The 18,484-nt window shown below is 45.9% G+C and overlaps 1 protein-coding gene across 1 annotated transcript in view; it reads right to left on the bottom strand.

The window, feature by feature from the left end:
- The window catches only part of LOC113989228 (TGF-beta receptor type-2-like), a 31,653-nt gene extending 16,156 nt beyond the window's left edge, over window positions 1–15,497 (bottom strand). Inside the window, exon 1 of the mRNA XM_027723574.2 lies at window positions 15,364–15,497. Within this exon, the coding sequence (XP_027579375.1) occupies window positions 15,364–15,415 (52 nt within the window). The 5' untranslated portion in view covers window positions 15,416–15,497. The remainder of the gene's footprint in view (window positions 1–15,363) is intronic.
- Between the last annotated feature and the right edge of the window lie 2,987 nt (window positions 15,498–18,484).

Raw genomic sequence — 18,484 nt, 5'->3', positions numbered from 1 at the left:
CATTGCCCACACTCTCTACTTGGCCACCTGCAAAGCCCATTGAAGCACCACTGCTGTAGTCAATAACCCATCCTCTTTCCCCATAAAAGAGTCATTGAAAACAGCTCTCCAAGGGAATTTCATACCGGTCCCATACTGCAGCCACAGAAGTAGTCAGCCCCCAACAGATGAGCTCTTTGCTCATTTGCCAGGGGCTCAGCTGCTCTTACTGCAGCTGTAACAATACAGCAGGGGGCTTTTGTGAGCCCCTCTCTACCAGTGCATTCCCAGAGAGCAGGTTGGTCATCCACCACCCAACTCTGGCTCCAGCTTTCTGCACGCTGCAGTCCCCACGGAGAGGAAATCACTAAGGAGCAAGCCTGGGGTGCATGGAGGTGCAGGCACAGTGCATTTGTTATAGCACAGGAGAAAGTGCTCTGTAGCCCAAGCAATGGCATGTGCAGGTAATGAACACTTTCAGTTCTCATGTATTCTCCCTGACATGCTTTTTCAGAACACCTAACACTATACAGGTTTAAGGAAAGGTGGTTGGTGTGAGATCCCCAGCTTTCCCCTTCCCAAGGTGGAAGGGGACTAAGGCCTCTGCCACCCAGGACCTCCATTATACAACTTTCAGATTATGCTCTGTCTTGCCATGATAATTACCCTTACATTGCTTGTATTTCTCAATGACAAAGAAAAATTGATAATTTTCAAGTCATAAATGCTCTACGTAGCCCCCCTTTCGTGTGTATCTCCAAGTACCCCGGAGTGGGGCTGACACTAACTCAGCAGTCACAGAGGGCTGCCCAGCTTGCTGTTACCGTGGTGGCTCTGGGAGCTCTCTGCATCATGTTTTCCATGCAGGTCAGTTAACCTGTAATCCCCAGGCTTTGCACTTGGAGAAACTAAGGCCACAGAGATTAGTTGAGGTGATCTGCAGCTTTCTCTAACCAGCAACACATGAAAACGCAGGACTGGGGAGCACTTCCACCTTGACCCTGCAGACATATTGCTCCTGGAAACACCTGAGTAGGTGTCCTGATGGAAATCCAGCCTGTGTTGGGACCTGCTTTCCCACCTTGGTGAGCCTGGGATCAGTGGCGAGTCCTTTGTCTGCCACCAAGTTTAGGATTAGGCTTTACCTTGGGCTTTCATCCACGGGTAATGACACAACTACACAATAACAGAGCCTCTCATAAAATTATTATGAGAACAAACAAATTCCTTCCCTTTTATAAATGCAGTATTTTGTTTTTAATACTAAACCAACAGCAGAGCTGATGGGCTCTGCTCTCTCGCTGACCCATGTGAGAGCACCAGGTCCTTGGTGTTCTCCATCAGCACGTTACTCCTGAGTTGCCTCCTCCACGAAGCAACACCCAGTGCCATGGCTGGGCATCAGGGTAATGCCTATGTCCTTATTGGCAGGAGATCCAATACAGGGTCAGAAGCTCCCACTGCAGTTGCCCGGCATGACCGTTTACCAGAGGTCCCATATTTCTTGCAGTCAGGTCCAGCTTGAGCTGTTGGAAAGCACCTGGTCTTGTTGTGGCATCCTGCTGTGCTGCAGAATCTCCCCAGAACCAGACCTCAAAATGCTGTACTTTTATTTCAGAAGCAGCTTGGCTTCCTCTAGCATACTTCTGTTCTCCAGTGGTGGGGTCTGGTGCTACTTTCCGCTGCTGAACCAAAGACGTTTTCAGTATTGGGCTGTTCTTCTCCAGCCATGTGTTTTACTCTTTATCTTCATAGGAGAGATAGAGCAGACCAAATGGAGCTGAAAAAACTTATTATCCTATTTTCTGCCTTTGCAAGGCACAAGCCACCGGCTCTGCCAGGAAACCCAGCAGTACACAGGCTGCCTTCGGATAAGAGGACCAGGCTCTGCCCTCAGGTATGTGGTCCCACATCTCCCTGCATTATAAATACTGTACTTGGCAGAGTACAGTATGGAGCAAGGAATAAGCCAAAAATGTTTCTTGGTGAATAAAAGAGGACTGATTTTGATTGCATTAGACATCAGTGCTTCCCAGTGCCAGGAAGACATGCAGTATACATTTCTGGTTCGCTTGGACCTTCTTCAAACAGGCTGGTAACTGACTTATTCCACCACTTATTTTTCCTTTGTGAGAATATCCCTTTAAATTAAGTGTTTAGCAAATACTGCTTAGTCCCATTACAAAGTAAATTGGGTATGGATCGTACCAAGCAGGCTCCTCCAATCTCCTTCAGATGCTGAAATTACATCATGATCTAACTTCACCCCGGGGAGAGATGAGCTCTGCAGATTATTGTCCATACTTCTGCTTTTGGTAATCTCTGACATTTCTTGGGTCCATTTCACAAGTTTTCTATGTGTCAGCACAATGACTCTGCTTTTGGGGTGTTAGGACATTTCATATAGACATATCGCAGGGTTGCACCTCAAAAAAGCTGGCAGCATCCAGGCAAGCTGGAGTGCCAGGGGCCAGCGAGGTGATTCCTGGCACTTGGCAGGGAGAATTTGGTCAGAGCAGTTTCCCTTTGATTTCGGTCAGTTGATGTCTGCGCCTGTGGGCAATGACAGGGCTCCTCTGTCTGCCCATAGAGCCACTTGTCTCCTCCATCCACCTGACAAGATCTCAGGTTTCCTTCCCAGATTTCACTTTCTGATCCCCAATGCTGCTCCTGCAGGGACAGCCCCTGCTCCATCCCTTAGGGCCCTTGCCTGGATCCCGGGGCTCTAGGGGTGCTGAGCCCGGGTCCAGCTGGTGTCCAGCTGGGTGCTGGCAGGGAGCAGCACACGGCCCCAGGGTGGCTGTGCTGGGCTGGACAGCTGCGGTGGGGAGGCTGCAGGGGCAATTATTTGCCATACCGTGCTCTCGCTTGTGTTTAAAAACAACAGCAGCTCAACTGACTCATAGATCCTACGGCCTCTGAGTCATTTTTTATTTCTGGATTTCACTGCTCTGCCCTTTGCAATGAAGGGAGCTGCATGTGCGCGCGCGCACACACACACACACACACATCAAGTTCACATTTGTTTTTCCCCTATAAAAACAAAACGATTTCCATACCATTAATGAAACAGAAATGATTCGACTTCGCGTAGCCTGGCTTTTATTTTCCATTGTATAAACTCTGCAGATGAAATAATGATGGCTGTAAAGTAAACCTCTCTTTCTTTTTTTTTTTCCTTTCCCTTTCCAGGCAGCCTTTTTTCGAAATAGCAATAGGGAGTCACTTACAGGCTTGGCTTGTGCTGTGCCTGTAGTAATTAACCCCTTCATCTCTAGCTTTTCCTCTGCTGGAAGTTAGCCACAGCGTGGGTGAAGACATCAGCAGGTCTCCTCTGGGACTAGAGGCAAAGCGGGGGAGCAGAGAAGGCAGGGAAATGTGGGAAAGGAGGCCAAAAACTGCTCTGTGCAGAGCAGTGGATTGTGGCTGGAGAGAAACACCCATGGGCTGGACAGCTTTCCTGGGAGAGCCAGGGCACTGGCACTGCAGACCCTGAGGTACCTGTAGTCTTCCTGCACACCCCATTTTTCAGGTGCAAGTGGGCACCACAGTTTTGTGTTTAGCCTGGCAACCCTGACCTGGGTCGCCTCCCTTCCCTCTCACTCCCCTGGGACCACCAGTGAAATGTTCTTTCTCTTCCACATGCCACTGCAGAAATAATCTGTGGTAAATAATTAATCACCTAATCTTGCTCTCTCTGTTTACAGGGTCGTTATGATTTTATGAAGTACTCAGAGGAAAATTATTAGAGTGAGGTAATACCTTACATGAGCAGCAGATACAGCTGGAGCTGGGCGAGCACGTGCCTGCCTTGCCCTGCCGGACGGGGTGAGCTGCCCTCCCTGCGGGAGTGTGACCTCTGCTTTTTGATAGACCCTCACCATCACACACGGTCTGCCCACGCAATCTGTCTGTCTTCAAGGCTCCTACACATGCCGCAAGCATTTTTCCTCATCACATCTATCATGCAACAGCACAACCCTGCACCCTCCCCAGCGCTGGTTCAGATGCTTCGACGATGCCAGGCCCGGGCGGGTTAGTGACACTGACTGAGATACTGTTCCACTTCCCAGACTGGGTGATGTGTTTTATATTATTTCTCTTGGATTTATTAAGCATTATGTAACTGGCTAACCAATCCCGCATGCGATGCAATCGTGGCTGATTTCATGTCAGTGGAAAGTAAACAAAAAATTGCTCTGAAGTGGCTGAACTGAAATCCATTTCCACATGCAAAGTAATTCCTGGAGGATCTTCCCCATCTCCTCATGGCTACTTTGCATCCAGGCTCTCATGCAACCCATTAGAACAGAGTTATGGAAGAATTGCACACAGAACACAACAGTGTGTTACAAGCAAAAATTATTAAGATGAAGCTTATTTTACGTAAACATTTTTAAAGCAACTTTGTGGATTTCTGCTGCCCCTTGAAACATGTTACTATTGCCTATTGCTTGTCTTTTAGTTGGGTAACTCCTTCAAATGTGAAAGTTATTCACCAAAGAAAGTTTGGCATTAAAGTTTGAAAAACACGGGAAGTCCTGAGGTCCTGAAGCCCAGCAGGACCCAGCCCAACATGGCCAAGAAGATGTTCTCCCTTGCTGAGCTTTGAAGTATCAGGTGAGGAAAAAATTATACCCCATTAGACTCTGAACTCAAGCTTTCCTGGGAGCCCTTTCTTTCTGGTTTTATGGGCAATATCCTTCCCATTAACACCAGTTTGCACCCAGAGATGTTGAGCTGAGGATGGGGGAACGTGGAATGCATAAAACAGTAGTGGCCTTGCACTATTTCATTTGTTATTCCTCAGTGTCTGAGGAACAGGCATTCAGCAATGCCTGAAAATTTTGTGTATTTCTGGATCCATTTCACCAACACACTTCACTGAAACATCAATATAAAGTTGGTGGCTGGGGGTTTCCTGGTTATGTGTTATTTGCATTATTTTTCAGTAAGCCCCTATGGCAGCCAAGCACCTGCTTCACCTGGGCAAGGAGCTAAGTCCAATTAAGGTGAATTGCTGCATCAGACCTGGCTGGGCTGGTGGATCATGGAACACTTGCCACATGGAACACGTGCCACTTGCTGGGCTGCAATTTGAACATGAAAGTGGCACAAAGCCATGATCCAGCATCAGATGATGGTTGTGAAAGGGCAGGATGAGACAGCCCTGAAAGTGCAAGTTCACAGTTCCATATGGGTGTCAGCCTTGTGCTGACTCTCTAGATGAGCAAAGTTGTCCCAAAGCAAACAGGGAAGTTAGGGGTTTGTCCACTGTTCTAGAGACTAGTTTACTTCTTTGGTAGATGAGCAGGGATGCTCTGCATCCTGCCTTAAAAAGGTGGCTCAAGGGAGTGTTGAAGTTTAGCACAGGACAGGAGGTTAGCACAGGAGTCCCTCACACTGCACAGGACAGCAGCTTAACAGTGGGCTTTTCACACCCTCAGTGCCGAGTGTGTGTTGGCTGTTGTGGGTCGCTGTGTAATTGTGGCCGGTACCTCCAGAGCCACTACCACACCAGGCACAAACTTCCCTGGCAGACAAAAGCAGTTGTGAGTTTGCCCAGTAATAACTGTGTTTATCCCATCAGGCATTCGGCAAGTCAGATGTGAGGAGCTATGACACAATCCAAATTTCACAGCCATCCTGTGTCTGAAGGTGCAACTCAAGACCTCAGCTGGCAACAAGTCCCCCTCATTGCACCTATGACCCCATTCCTTTATTTTTCCTATCTTTTTCTGTCCTTTCTACCTACGTGTTGTATTGGAAAAGCCTTGAGAGAGCAAGCCAAGCCAGCAGCACAGCCAGAACAAGTTTAGGTCTGGGAGGAAAAAAACCCACAGCCAGGGGTCAGCCCTGGCAGTCCTGTGTGGTCACCTGCACCAGGATCACTTCACAGCCCCACGGCCTCAGCAACTCCCACCAGCCCAGACAGTGTGTGATGGGAACATGCCATTTCTCCTTGTCAGATGGAAAGCAATTTATTCAGGGTCTGAGGAGGTGGGGAAATGCTGAGTTTCAGCAGTTCATAAGTAGTTTTAGCAGCTCTGCCGGCATCTCTGCTTGTCTGAGGCTTTGCAGGGTGAAGCAATGCATTAGCATATGTCATGGCATGGTGTGCATGGGCTGCCAGTGGGGTCTGCAGAGGGCTAAGCTGCCCCATCCCCTATGGAAAGTGCCTTCTGATACTGGTGGATTTGCATGCCATGTTTTCAGAGGGCTCTGAGATTTGAGCCCTTTGAAGAGCACTTTGCAGTGATCCAGTTTTGACTAAATTCTTCTCTTAAAAATAAGTCCCTTTTCCCACCTCCCACACTGCTTGGGAGAAGGAGTCACAGCCTGGTCACATGCAGCTGGTTTGAGCTCATCTTGTCACAAGTCGCTGCAGAAATTGCTGAGTATTTTAGGGCACTTTCAGGACTGGGAGGTGAATGGCAGAAGGTAAGAGTCAACCAACTCCACACTGCTGTTGCCATCATTTTTGTTGCTCTTGTTTCTGCAGAGGTACCAAGAGTCTATTTTATATCCCTTTAACTGCAGCTTCTGCAGCTCATTCTCAGGAAGATGTTGCAAAGAGGAGTACCCCTTTTTACACTTAAAAAGCTGCAGCAATGACCAAGGAGAAAAAGCACATGAGCTGCAAGTAGGTAGCAGACATAGCTCTATCTAACCTACAAATTCAAGTAAAACTATTGCATGGCAGTCAGGGTTTTTTTACCATTATCATCATATTATGCTCTGGAATTCAGTTTTGTGTACATTTTTCAAGCTCTGCAGGAATCCTGGATCTCTGTGAATAGATGGAATTGAAATTTAAAGATATCGTCCAAATAGGTAAACACATCAGAAACATTATCTGGGTCACATTTGGGCAATGGAGTTCACTCTGTTTTAAGTGCAAATGGTTTACTGATGATTTAGATGAACTTCCTGAGGAGTGTTTGAAATTCCTGGCACACGTTCGGTTTGCCATCTGCTAGAAGGTCTTTGATGAGCCCACAAAGAGATGTTAGACCGGAGCTGCTCTTCATGTCTGGGTTGGACTTTTCGTGATTGACTAGTTTGTATTTTTTTGCATTTATATTACTTTGATTCCCAAGGAATCAGATCAAGTGGGGCTTGCAAGGGACTCTGTGACAAGCTGCTGGGGCAGGGATGCTCTGTTAATTTTCCATCCATGTGCTGTCATCAACTTGTACCAGCACTGCCAGTTCTTTGTCTGCTAAAATTATTATGTAGAGTTGAGTTTTGCCCTCATTTAGATCGGATCTAACAGTAATTAAGTAATTTGTGCTGTCAGAGGGAACTTGAACTTGAGGCTAGCCTGGATTACAGACACAAAATACTTTTTCCCTTCTCATAAGTGTCCCACATTTAGCGTGTAAATAGACGGTGTGTTCTTCTCTTTCATGCCTTTCTTGATCTATTGAAAATATCTTTTAAAGAGTTTGTGTTGTAACCTACTAAAAAGCACTGCACAATAGGGTTGAATTCAACTTGAACATTTTCCATTTTCTAAAGCAGAAGAGAGCTATGGCAGGAGGGCAGAAGGAGCAGGGGTTTGGAAAGGAATTTTTTTCAGGTATGGAAAAAAATTTTCAGGTATGTCTCTGTTGACAGAGCCCAAAGTGCTTTTACTCTGCACATAAGAGTAACAGGAGCTTTCTTGTCTTTGTGATGCCTCTCAAGAGATCCCACTTGCAGGAGAAGGAGAAGATTCCCACAAGTCCCAGCCAGTGGGCAGAGCTGCAGCACAGCTCCAGAGAGAGTTGACAGCTGGAGGGGATGAGGTGCAGGGGGCAAAGCTGCTCCTCCAACATGGAGGAAATGATGAAGAGTGGCTTCTCTATTCACCATCTTCTGCTCCAAGATCTCATCATTTTGCATAGTGCACTGCCTTTTCAACTCAGCATCCTGCCTCTGGACACCTCCTGAAACATGGTGAGTCTGAATATTGCTGAACAGCACTTCTGCCCCAGAACTGCCTCCCAAGCTACAGCCTGTTGCAAAGCTGATAGCCCTGGTGAGGGTGAAAGGAAAGCTCAGAGGCTTGTGACGCTGTTTTACAGCAGGTGAGCACAGGGCAAAGATACAAACCCACAGTAAACATGTGCTGAGATCGCACCCCCAAGCAAACGGCCTCTGCCTCTGGTGGGAACATCTGCGACCATTTTCTTCCATCGAGTGCCTTTTGACATATTAAAGACATGGCAGGAACTGACCTCCCAGGGGATCCATTGGTCTTATTTCTGTGGATGCTTGTACCCTGGGTCTATTTGAAGAAGGATGATTCATTCAACTTCTCAAGCTTATGGCTCTGTGTGTCACTTCCCATTGTAAGAAGAAGGGTCTTGTTTGCTATCATGGACTGGTTGGGGCTAATTTTGGGACAGATGTAGTATGGAAAAAAATTCTTTACACAGCAAGACAGCAACTGATTCCATTTCTTCCATGCTGGATGATGATATTTAGAGTCTCCCAGGCAGGAAGTTTTATCAAGCAGCATCAAACAGATGTTCCTCATCGTGTCCCAGCTGTGTTGACTGGCAACCTGCTCTGTCAAACACTCATTGGGGACACAGGCGTTCATTCTCCATGGACAGCATTTTATTAAAAAATCCACCTGAAAACAGCAATGGATCTTTCTAAAGAAATAGCTATACCAGTGTTAGTTGTAAAGACACCAGAAGCACTTCCAGTCATGGCACTCTCAAAAACTGTTTCCAGGAAGGGGTCTGAGACACCGATTTTGCAGGAAAAGAAGAAAAATTCTTCTCTGGATTTTCAGTGCTGGACACAGCATGAATTCACGTTGGCAATAGCATCTTTCTGATGGGGTGCATGGTGCACTATGGCAATGCAGGACACAGCCAAGCCTTCTGGTTTGGGATGGCTGAAGTGAGAAGGGATCAGTATCAAAATCCCAGGGTTTTGCATTGCTGATCTAGGGAAAAGGCCCCTCTTAATAGCCAGGAACTTCAGCAGATGTCTCTGGGCCTCCCAGATGCAAAGATATAAGTGTTATTCACAGAGTGAACATCTTCACAGGGGTGTTGGAGGAACTGAAAAGATTAGGAGAGACTCAGATATTGGAGCCATATCAGTCAGTGTTAGCTCTCAGGGGATTTTTCAGGGCTCAGCCCTGCCTGGACCACAGACCATGGTAATAAACCAGCCCTGTTTGCTGGCTGTCATGGTTGTGCTAGTTCCCATTGCTGGTACAAACTCATCTGTACTGCTTTGTGTGCAGGGCACACATTAGGGGGTGTGTGATGGTTCTGGACTCTCCAGCTCCCAGGCATGGCCAGAGGACGTGCCATCATAATGCTGCAAGGGCAAGACAACAGCTCTTTGCAGGCTGAATGAAGGCAGGCTGGCATTTCTTTCAGAAACCTTCAGGCCTCATTAGAACTGATTCTGGAGCCAGCATGGAAGCTGCTGGGCACAGTTTTCTTTGGACATCTACTTATTTAGAAGGACTGGAGTTTTGGATCCAGTGGAGAGTAAATGATATAGAGCTAAAGGGAACATTTCCATCCCCAGCGTGGCAAGATAAGACATCTTCCCACAGGCAGAGCATGTCCAGTATGATGTTGCTTCAACCACTTTGAGGGTTGTTGCTTGCTTTGAGAGTGGCAGGGGTGGAACTGGAACACAGGGCTTTGCAAAGTGACACTGGGCAGCTGCCACCGCTGGAACTGCACATCAGGTCCCCACGACAGCTTCTAATCACATAGTGCAAATGCTGAAAAGGTACTTTAAAAAAAAAAATGTTTTAGTCTTGAATCCAAATAACCCTGTGTAGTCACAGGTAGCACTGAGTTGAGGCATGTCCTTGGTCTGCTGCAGTTCACACGGGCAGTAGCCCCCGTCCAGCGCAGACTGGCGGGCTGCAGTGCACAGCTGGACACATTAATTACCCCAACGCCAGGATGCATTTGCTGTAGTATAAATCAACTGTCGTTTGTCAGGCATGTTCCTGGCTTATCAATGGGAAGGAAAACACTGCAGTGGAACAGCTCCATGAAAGGGTAAGTCCTGGAGCGGTGTAATTGGTGGGAGCATGGGCTGCAGAGGGGATTGCATGATAAACAGGCACTCCCACTTCTCCTAAAATTTTGACAGTTACCAGCAGCTGGCAGGAGAGTTTCAACCCTACATGGACCGTAGTAAAAAGATGAACCAACTGATGAAGACGAAATAAGACTCTGATGGATGCTACAGATCCTTTCCGGAGGCAGGATCATGACAGTTGACTCTGAATTCAGGGATGTGCGTGCAAGCAGGGCCAAGACAGCTTTCAGCCATCCCTTCACTTCCCCTAAGATCCCTAAGGAAATGTTATCCCACAGTTGGGGTCCAGCACAGAGATAATGTAGCTGTAATCCCCAGGTTTGATAGGGCAGCCAGCCATCAGTGGTGTTATCTCCCCTCTGCGTGGAGGCCCCTTCCAGCACGAGGCTTTCACTTGGCACACAGCTCTAAACATGGGATGTGAAAGAGCAAAGTGTGTGGGAGCTGCTGATTTTGTCTCCTTGGTGGGACTGGTTTTTTTAATAAAAAGATCAGATGTTGCACTTCCTTGAAAACATGACAATCTATGGGAGAGTTCATTAGTTATGGCAAGTTGTAACACTGTGGAGCCCGGCAGAAAGCAAATGTTATTGCAAAGAGTTATCACTAAGGGGAGAGGAAAACAATGTCCTGAGGAAATAAACTCGACAGAGCAAAACACGGAACAATATAAAGCCATGGAGTACAGGCAGTAGAGCTGAATATTTTCTCAGAATAAAAGCCCCCAGTCACCTGTTTTTAATGCCAGTGTTTGCTTTCTGCATATTCAGGGAATATGTGGGATACAACTGTCCAGAACTCCATCTCTAATGGGAGTAACAAGTATCATGATTGCAGCTGGCTGAATTTATTTACTACTGGTACACAAAAATATCTTTGTGACCATTATTAAATAGTGATAACACCAGTAAAACACCAGTAAGCATAAGTTTTACTATTGGTTTGTGGGTTTATTTGTTTGGGAGTTTTTTTGGGGTTGTGGAATTATATTTCAAAAAGGACTTTCCTCCACAAAGCCCCCCACCAACACACAGATTTGAGCAGCTTTAATGATGACCAGCCTGTCTCGAGTCTGAGAAAAGCTGGAGGTGCTAGGGGAGAGGAAATGCCAGTTTTCATACATCTGACATAGCTGTACGCTGCCAGTCTTCTTAACCTTCAGTTAATCTAAGTTACACCAGACTGAAACAGTAGTATTGGGTTTGGAGAAGTGTAAAGCTGAATTCAAAATAATACATTGCTTTCCTTGCTCAGTTTCTTGCCACTTGCAACACTCCAGAGGACTCTAGTTCTGCATTGTCAGGGTTTTTCTTGTGTTTTTCCCTTTCACTTCCTAATTGGAGAATTTATTCCAGCTTTGTTCTTATTTAGCCTCATGGTAGGACACACAAGTTTCTCCTTCAGGCAGTGGGATGCTCTGCCTGCTCCCAACCCAGCTACTTACAAGCCAACCAATGTGGGGCCCTTGCAGCCTGGTTTGTTTTGAGGGAATAATTTCTTCCTTGGTGTTTTGGCTGGCTTAAATCAACACTAAAGCAAAACATAGTGCTACTTGAGAAGGATTGTAACAACCAACCCTGCAGTCCTGTGTCCTGGGGTAGGCAGCACCCACTTCCACACGCTGCATAGACTGGGAGAAGAGGTTTGCTCAGCTGCCCGGGCTCAGCCTTGGACCTGCAAAGCTCCTTTCTGCAAAAGGATGTACTTGCCTGTGAAATGGAGGGTGACTCGTCCTTTGCCCTGTTTCTTCCCCCATCCCCTCACAGCTCACATTTGAGCCCGTGTTCCTGAATTGTGCATACATTAGTGTTGGGGTGCAATTCCAACAGCTCCTCTGCTCAAAGGAGTGGGCTGGCATTTTGGTGGCACTATGACCCCTGGTTTTAGCTCTGCTGATCTCAGAAATAGGAAGCCAACTTCTTGAACAAGCTGCCTAAGGAGCCTGGGATAGGTCAGAGATTTCTCGGGCAGATCAAAAGCCAGAGATGTTTTTCTGACAGCCCTGGAGCTCCCTGTCCTGATTTATGAATTATATACACTCTATATATTTAGCTGAAGAGGCTCACTGGGGGAACAGTTTGTGTAGGCAGGAAAGAGCATATGGCTTCAGAGAGCCACCATCTACCAGGAGATAACCCTCAAATGTACTCTCTGTGGAGCCATCAAAGTTCCATGAGGGACCATGACAAAGGGACCCCAGGAGATTAGGCAAAAATGTTAGGATGTTTTAGTGGACCAGCATTTTAATAGGAGACTGAGTTATGGGGAAGCAGACCCAAATCCCAGAAACTGGGAGATCTAGACTTGGGGCAGCAGACCTGCAACTTCCCCTCATTTCAAAAATCTTCTTTCTCTTGCAGCTCGCTCTGCCATGGAAGTCCTATGTGCCTTGGCAGACTTTAAGTTTCTTCTCCTCTTTTGGAGGTTAGATGCCCAAAGACACTCTGCTGGGGTTCTTCACGCCCTGAGAGCTGTCGTCACACCAGTGACACTTAGCTCACACTCTTGAGGTTGCCTCCACAGGTCAGAGGGTTGTGGTGCTTTGTTATCCTCTCTGTGAGATGAGACTGCGTTCAGCCCCATGCCTGCTTGTCCAGATGTGAGTCCTGTTCCTAACAGATGGAGCACAAGGGAGACTTTCCCAATACTGATACAAAACAGGGCAGAAAAACTCCTAATTCTTAACTTTAAGGCCAGAGTGTTTCCATGTGCACAATACAGTAATCCTGATATCAAGTCTGTAGCTTCTGTACAGGTTATAGTTCCAAGCAGATAGTCTTGTAGTCTTGAAGGCTTTGAGCAACAAAAATCTACCACGTCCCCAGCCTGAGTAATTACTTGCTGGAACAACTTTACTGTCTTGTGCTCTAACACAAATGCACCCCATTTTAGCTTCCAGTGTGTACATCTTGTTTTTCCACTGCTCCATAGAAGAGGAAGCCCTCTGCCAGAAAGCACCTCCCTGGGACCCGGCTGCAGAAGGCTCACTCACCTTCCAGCTCCCTCCTGGCCAAACTGAGCCTTCAGTCCCCTACATCGTAAGACAGTTTTCCAGTTCTGAATGATCCTTGTATTTTTTTTGTCCCGGGCCAGGTAAGTCCAGGACTGCCTTGGAAGGATTCTCTGCTCACCTGTGTGAGGGTTTGTGCTAGCAGCAGTGCAACTACAGCTCCTGTCTGCACCTTCTGCTGAGAAAGTCATGCAAAAATGCTGCCCTCCAGCAGCCACTGCCACCAGGGAGGAGTTTAAGGGTGGGTATTTTGAAGCCTTGCTGGGGCTGGCCGGGGAGAATTAGGGAAATACGGTGGTCTGTCAGACTACAGCCCTTTATTCCATCATGTACGGACAAAAGTGGTCAGAGGTGCTGCGTGATGGCCACTTCACCATGTTGGTGATCCAAGGCATAGAGACAGGCAGCATGGAGCACAGACTGGGGTCTCTGCTGCCCTGGTGTAAACTCTTAGGGAGAGCAGGAAAGTTCCTAAAGATGCTCAGCTGGAGTCTGAGCCATGTTCTCTATGGCGAGTCTTAAATTTCTGTGCTAAGAGAAGCAACTTCACTGCTGTCACCAGGCTAGCACTGTCACTCTTAAAAGAGAGGCTGGTACGGTTTGTTGCTTGAAGAACAGCTGAATGTGTCTATTCTGTCTCTTTGGGGAACTTGCTGTTCCCTTCTTTTTTAATGTCAATGCAAAGTGGGCTCCCAGGGTATTTCTACTGTCTCAACATGACTGTAGGGTCAATCTTATCACTAAATGCAAGGGAAGTGGATGTAGTCTTAGAAAACATCTATCACTGATGAGCTGAATCACAGAGAGCAAGCCTTGCCTTATTTTTTTTTTCCCATGCAGAGGCAAATTTTGTCATCATATCACTCACATAACCTTTCAGATGAACTTAGTAATCATGATATGTTTTGGTTTGGCTTCTTTCAGATTAAAACCTTGCCTTTCAGAAAAAGGAAACCATAAGTTAAATAACTCCAAAATTAGGTATTTCTGAAGGATAATTAGTGGTCTTCTTTTTTACCAAAAACAACCCAGGACTGTGCTTTAAACAATACCTTGTAGTAATTTCTGCTCCAACTGCAATTAAGTTAGCAGGATGTTATCAGTATAGTATCCTACATTTCAAACCATACTTTTGGGTATTATCTACAATAATGAATACTATATATCTCCATAACTTTTTTTAAAAATTAACCAGAGTTTGTGTCCTAAATCTCCCCATCTGGTTCTCTCTGCTTCAACAGTTGCCCCCAGGGTTGTATTTGCCTACACACAAACTACTCACCGATCATTCTTTTATTCCCTGTTCTTGTAGATAGGGGGACCCACATAAAGTGAATACAGATACAGATCCCTGCCCCCAGTTATTTCATTTGGATGCAAAAATACTGGTGTTGTAATCCTCCTACTTCATTGCTTGGAGAAAAAAAGCAATTCTAGTTGCCTTGAAATTTCTATAGCAAGGGGAACAGGTCTGTGTTGGTCAGTGTCCATGCAAATATATAAATATACACTATATAGGGATATATGCCTGTATACACATACATAGGCTCTGTATATACAGAAAGACACACACACATACTTAGGAGATGTGTATATAACACTCATTTATACACAAATCCATTCCCTGTTATGAAACAATCATCAAGATATAAACAAGTTAAACCACGGATGGGCACATTTTCAAGTGCTGCTGGAGGGTTTTATCTACGGTACTGAAGAAGTGCTATCAAAACTGAAACAGGGCACTTATTACAAAGAAATCTTTACGTAAGTGCTGGAAAGGTTTGCCGAATAACCAGATGTTGTTGCAAAGACACTTCTCCTCCCCCTCTCCCCACTTCTTCCCTTCTTTAATAGTTCGATTAATTCTGCGCATAAACCAGGTCTGATAAAAGTTCTAAGCTGCAAACTTCACCACATCTGGACACTGTCGAAGCCAGATCGTTCAGCGGTGCACTTCAGTTGCTTTTAATCTCCCACAATAAAATAAAAACTTCCAACAAGTAATGCTGACCTATATATATTTTTGCGCTGTAAACACTGACATCTGCGAGCTGCTCCAAGCGAGCACGCAGCACTTTCCACCAAGAGATCGCTCGCCCTTCGCCATAAGAGCAATACACAGCTGATGCAGTTGCAGCAGCGTATTCTACTAAACTCTCAGCTATTTCCAATCCTCTGGCTAATTGCTGTCAGGGGAGAAATCAAAGATTAGCTGTTTTGCTGGAGGAAGGAAAAATAAATGACTTCTCAGAGTATGTTGCTTAACATTGCCTAACCAGAAACATTTTTCTACTCACAAAAGGAGAGCAGCAGTAAGGGAAGCAGACTCAGACTCCTTCGGTAACCCATTTCTGGATCCCACTAGCAACAAGAAACCCGGTTTCACGGCTTTGACCAATTCATCTTCCTTCGGTGGAGCCAGTCTCCTGCGATTCTGCTGTCAAGCCCGGAGCCCCGAGTTTGCGAGGCTCCCAGCCAGGCTTGCCGGGAAGGCGGATCCAGCCGCTGAAGCCCAGCTGTGCGTGGGGTCCGCCCAGGAACTGCAGTTTATGAACAAACTAAGCCTGACTCTCCTCTCGAAATATATACAAATATGGGAGGGGGGAGCTGGGCAAAGGAGTCAGGCTCTGAGAAAAAGAGTTTGATTTTTGTTTTCTGATGACAATGTGGAGTTGCTCCTGGCTTCACACGGCCCAAGGATCTTTGAAGGGGACCTAAAGTTTGCTGTGTGCATCTAATCAAAAAGGCATGGGTACCCCTGCGTGATTCTTTCATCTGAATAAAGCACGAAAGGTAACGCTCCAATATGCTGAGAGCTGCAACTAACTCACTACTTTTCTCTTTTAGAAATTAGCTTTTAAATAAGCTTCAATGGGTTACATTTTTAATAAAAATAATTAGAAGTTTTAGGGCAGTTTTTTCAGAAAGACCACATCACAATGAGCTTAGCCTAAAGTAGGTGCTTTTGACCCATTAAAGCAGTAGGATTTAAATATACATGTTTTCCTGAAGCAGGGCCTAAAATAATAACATAGAGCATTTCTCCCCAAGATCCAAACTGCTATACAAAACTTGTAAGAAATATTATCCCACTTGCAAAAGGGAAACTGTGAAATGTAGCAGAGTTCTGTCTTGCCTTGGTTGTTAACACAATCAATCAGTGGCAAAAGGAGGAGTAAAATCCTCAAACTCTTGCCCTATGATCTACCCCAATCCTTCAGATCAATGTATTCGAGAGTGGCAGAGAAAGAAATGCTGTTATTAAGGCTTTATGCAGGCAAAAAAAAAAAAAGGTTTTGTAGTTGCTGATAAATACATTGACTAATTTTTAATACATATGCTGGATTCTAATTCAGTAAATCTCCAGCTTTTTATTTACCCATTTTACAATTCATCTTTTAGTTCATTAATCAGTTTCAGGAAGATATGTTGTGTATCTATATATGCTTGTGTGTGTGCACGTTCATTACAGGTGAAACTTTTGTTCCATTGGACTTGAAGGCCCTTTCTGATAATCTGCACCCAGTTGTTTTGTAAACTATTTATATAAACTATTTTGTTATGGAGTTAAATAAGGTATCTCTTTTCCCTTCCGTGTTTAAAAAGGAAAAAGGGGAGACATTAGAAGAGGTACAGACACAGCTGATAAACATAAAGTCTGTCTCCTATGCCTTAGTGATACAAGCATGGCAGAGAGTAGCTTGGCCTCTGCAGAGAGATGCTTGATCTGCTACTGATTGCTTCAGGGTGCCCAGGTGGAAGCCAGCTCAGCCTGTCCTCCACAGGGAAATGGCTGTATATCCCTGGGATAACAGAGCAAGTTAGGTGGATACCCCAAAGGAAGATACCACCTGGGGTACACAGAGAACATATTGGAAGAACAAGCCTAGAAAGGTCTGCCTGACCAGGGAAGCTTCCTTGTGCCCACAGCCCCACAGGACATTGGCTCCAGCTCCAGGCAAGGTGTGACAATGCCCTCCCTCACTTATCTGTCTTTGCATCCAACTGGGCAGCTTGCTGTGTGCTATGTACTATTAGTCAAGAAGAGATGGGCTGGCCCGAGTTACCACAGATGACGTACGGCCTTTGAGGACTAAGGACAAGCAGATGTTCAGCAAACTTTCAGAAACACGTTATTTTCCAATAAGCATATTGGAACTGCTGTGTGCACAGTGGTTTCTTGGGGTGACCTGCCAACTCTCCTCTTTTGGATTCAGAGCATTTCAAGATGCCCGCGGATGCTCAGACTGCCAGTTGGATTTTCAGATGTGAGCCCTTCTGCGAGTTACAAGACAACTGGATAAGGCTTGTGTTAGTAATGTCACAGATTATTCATGATCCATGGGAGCCCTCTTTAAAATCAGGAAAAATCCCCCACTGCCTATAAAATTTGGAGAGAAATAATGTCCCCAGCAGGAGCCCAGAGGGGCTTTAAACAATGGTGGACATTGACAAAACATGCTGTATGATTTGGAAGTGCAAGGGAAGCATGGGGTATTATTTTTTTAGCAGCAGAACTTGGGAAGGCAGCAGGAAACCTGCACAATGTCACTGCAGCCAGGGACCCTGAGCTGTGGGAGCCGCAGTTTCCAAAATTCCAGGCAATCCCAAATAACTTTTGGGCCAAACTGAACCCTGTAAAATGCTTCATCCTTTCTGCAGAATAATCTTAGGGAGAGATTTGGGGCCAGACCTCCCTGAAATGAGAACAAAAGCAGTAGATGTCCTATACAATGACACCTTTACAGGACAGTGGGGTTTCTAGAGGAAGCTGTGCAAGGGGAAACTTTTGCGAAGCAATGCACGTCCCACTCTTTCCAAACAGTTGTACTTATTTCTAGATAGTGTTAGACCTGCTCCTTGGTAAAACATGGTGCCATGATGACATGGGCAGGAGTTTGCTTTCTGCACAGGGGGAACCTGTCTGTTCAGCCCTTGTGCAAGACTGCACAGAGCTAGATATACCCTTCTGTAACCTGCATTTTCAGTCCACTGAGCTGAGGCTACTGTAAGCAAACTTCACCTGCAAAATAGGAGGAAAGGGAGGCTAGGAGCTTGTTTCTTTCCTAGCACTGTGCTGTGAGTCACGCAGAGTTAAGTGGGGAGCCCTGTAGCACGTGCCCCACTGACCTGGCTTTTCTCTGACTAACAGCTCCGTTCTGGAGACTCTGGTTATTTCTTAGATCTTATCCAAGGAAAAAAATTCAAACTAAAAATCCGCCAAAGTTACTCGGGGGAAAGTGAGTAAGAACTCTGGGGCTTAGCCTAAAGTGTCTAAACTCACATTATAGAGCTTTGCTTCCATGAAAGAACACAGTGACCTTTTGAGTAAGACACTGGGGAGGAAGAAGAGATAAATGGTTATTTTTATTGTTGGCTTGTTTTTTCCTTTTGGTGTAAATTCCCCTGCTCCTCTAT

This window comes from Pipra filicauda, unplaced genomic scaffold (genome assembly GCF_003945595.2).
Source record: "Pipra filicauda isolate LSUMZ 115617 unplaced genomic scaffold, ASM394559v2 scaffold10_size6260569_pilon, whole genome shotgun sequence".
Classification (NCBI taxonomy): domain Eukaryota; kingdom Metazoa; phylum Chordata; class Aves; order Passeriformes; family Pipridae; genus Pipra; species Pipra filicauda.
Note: the sequence above shows the minus strand (reverse complement) of the source record. Positions and strands in the feature narration are given on the sequence as shown.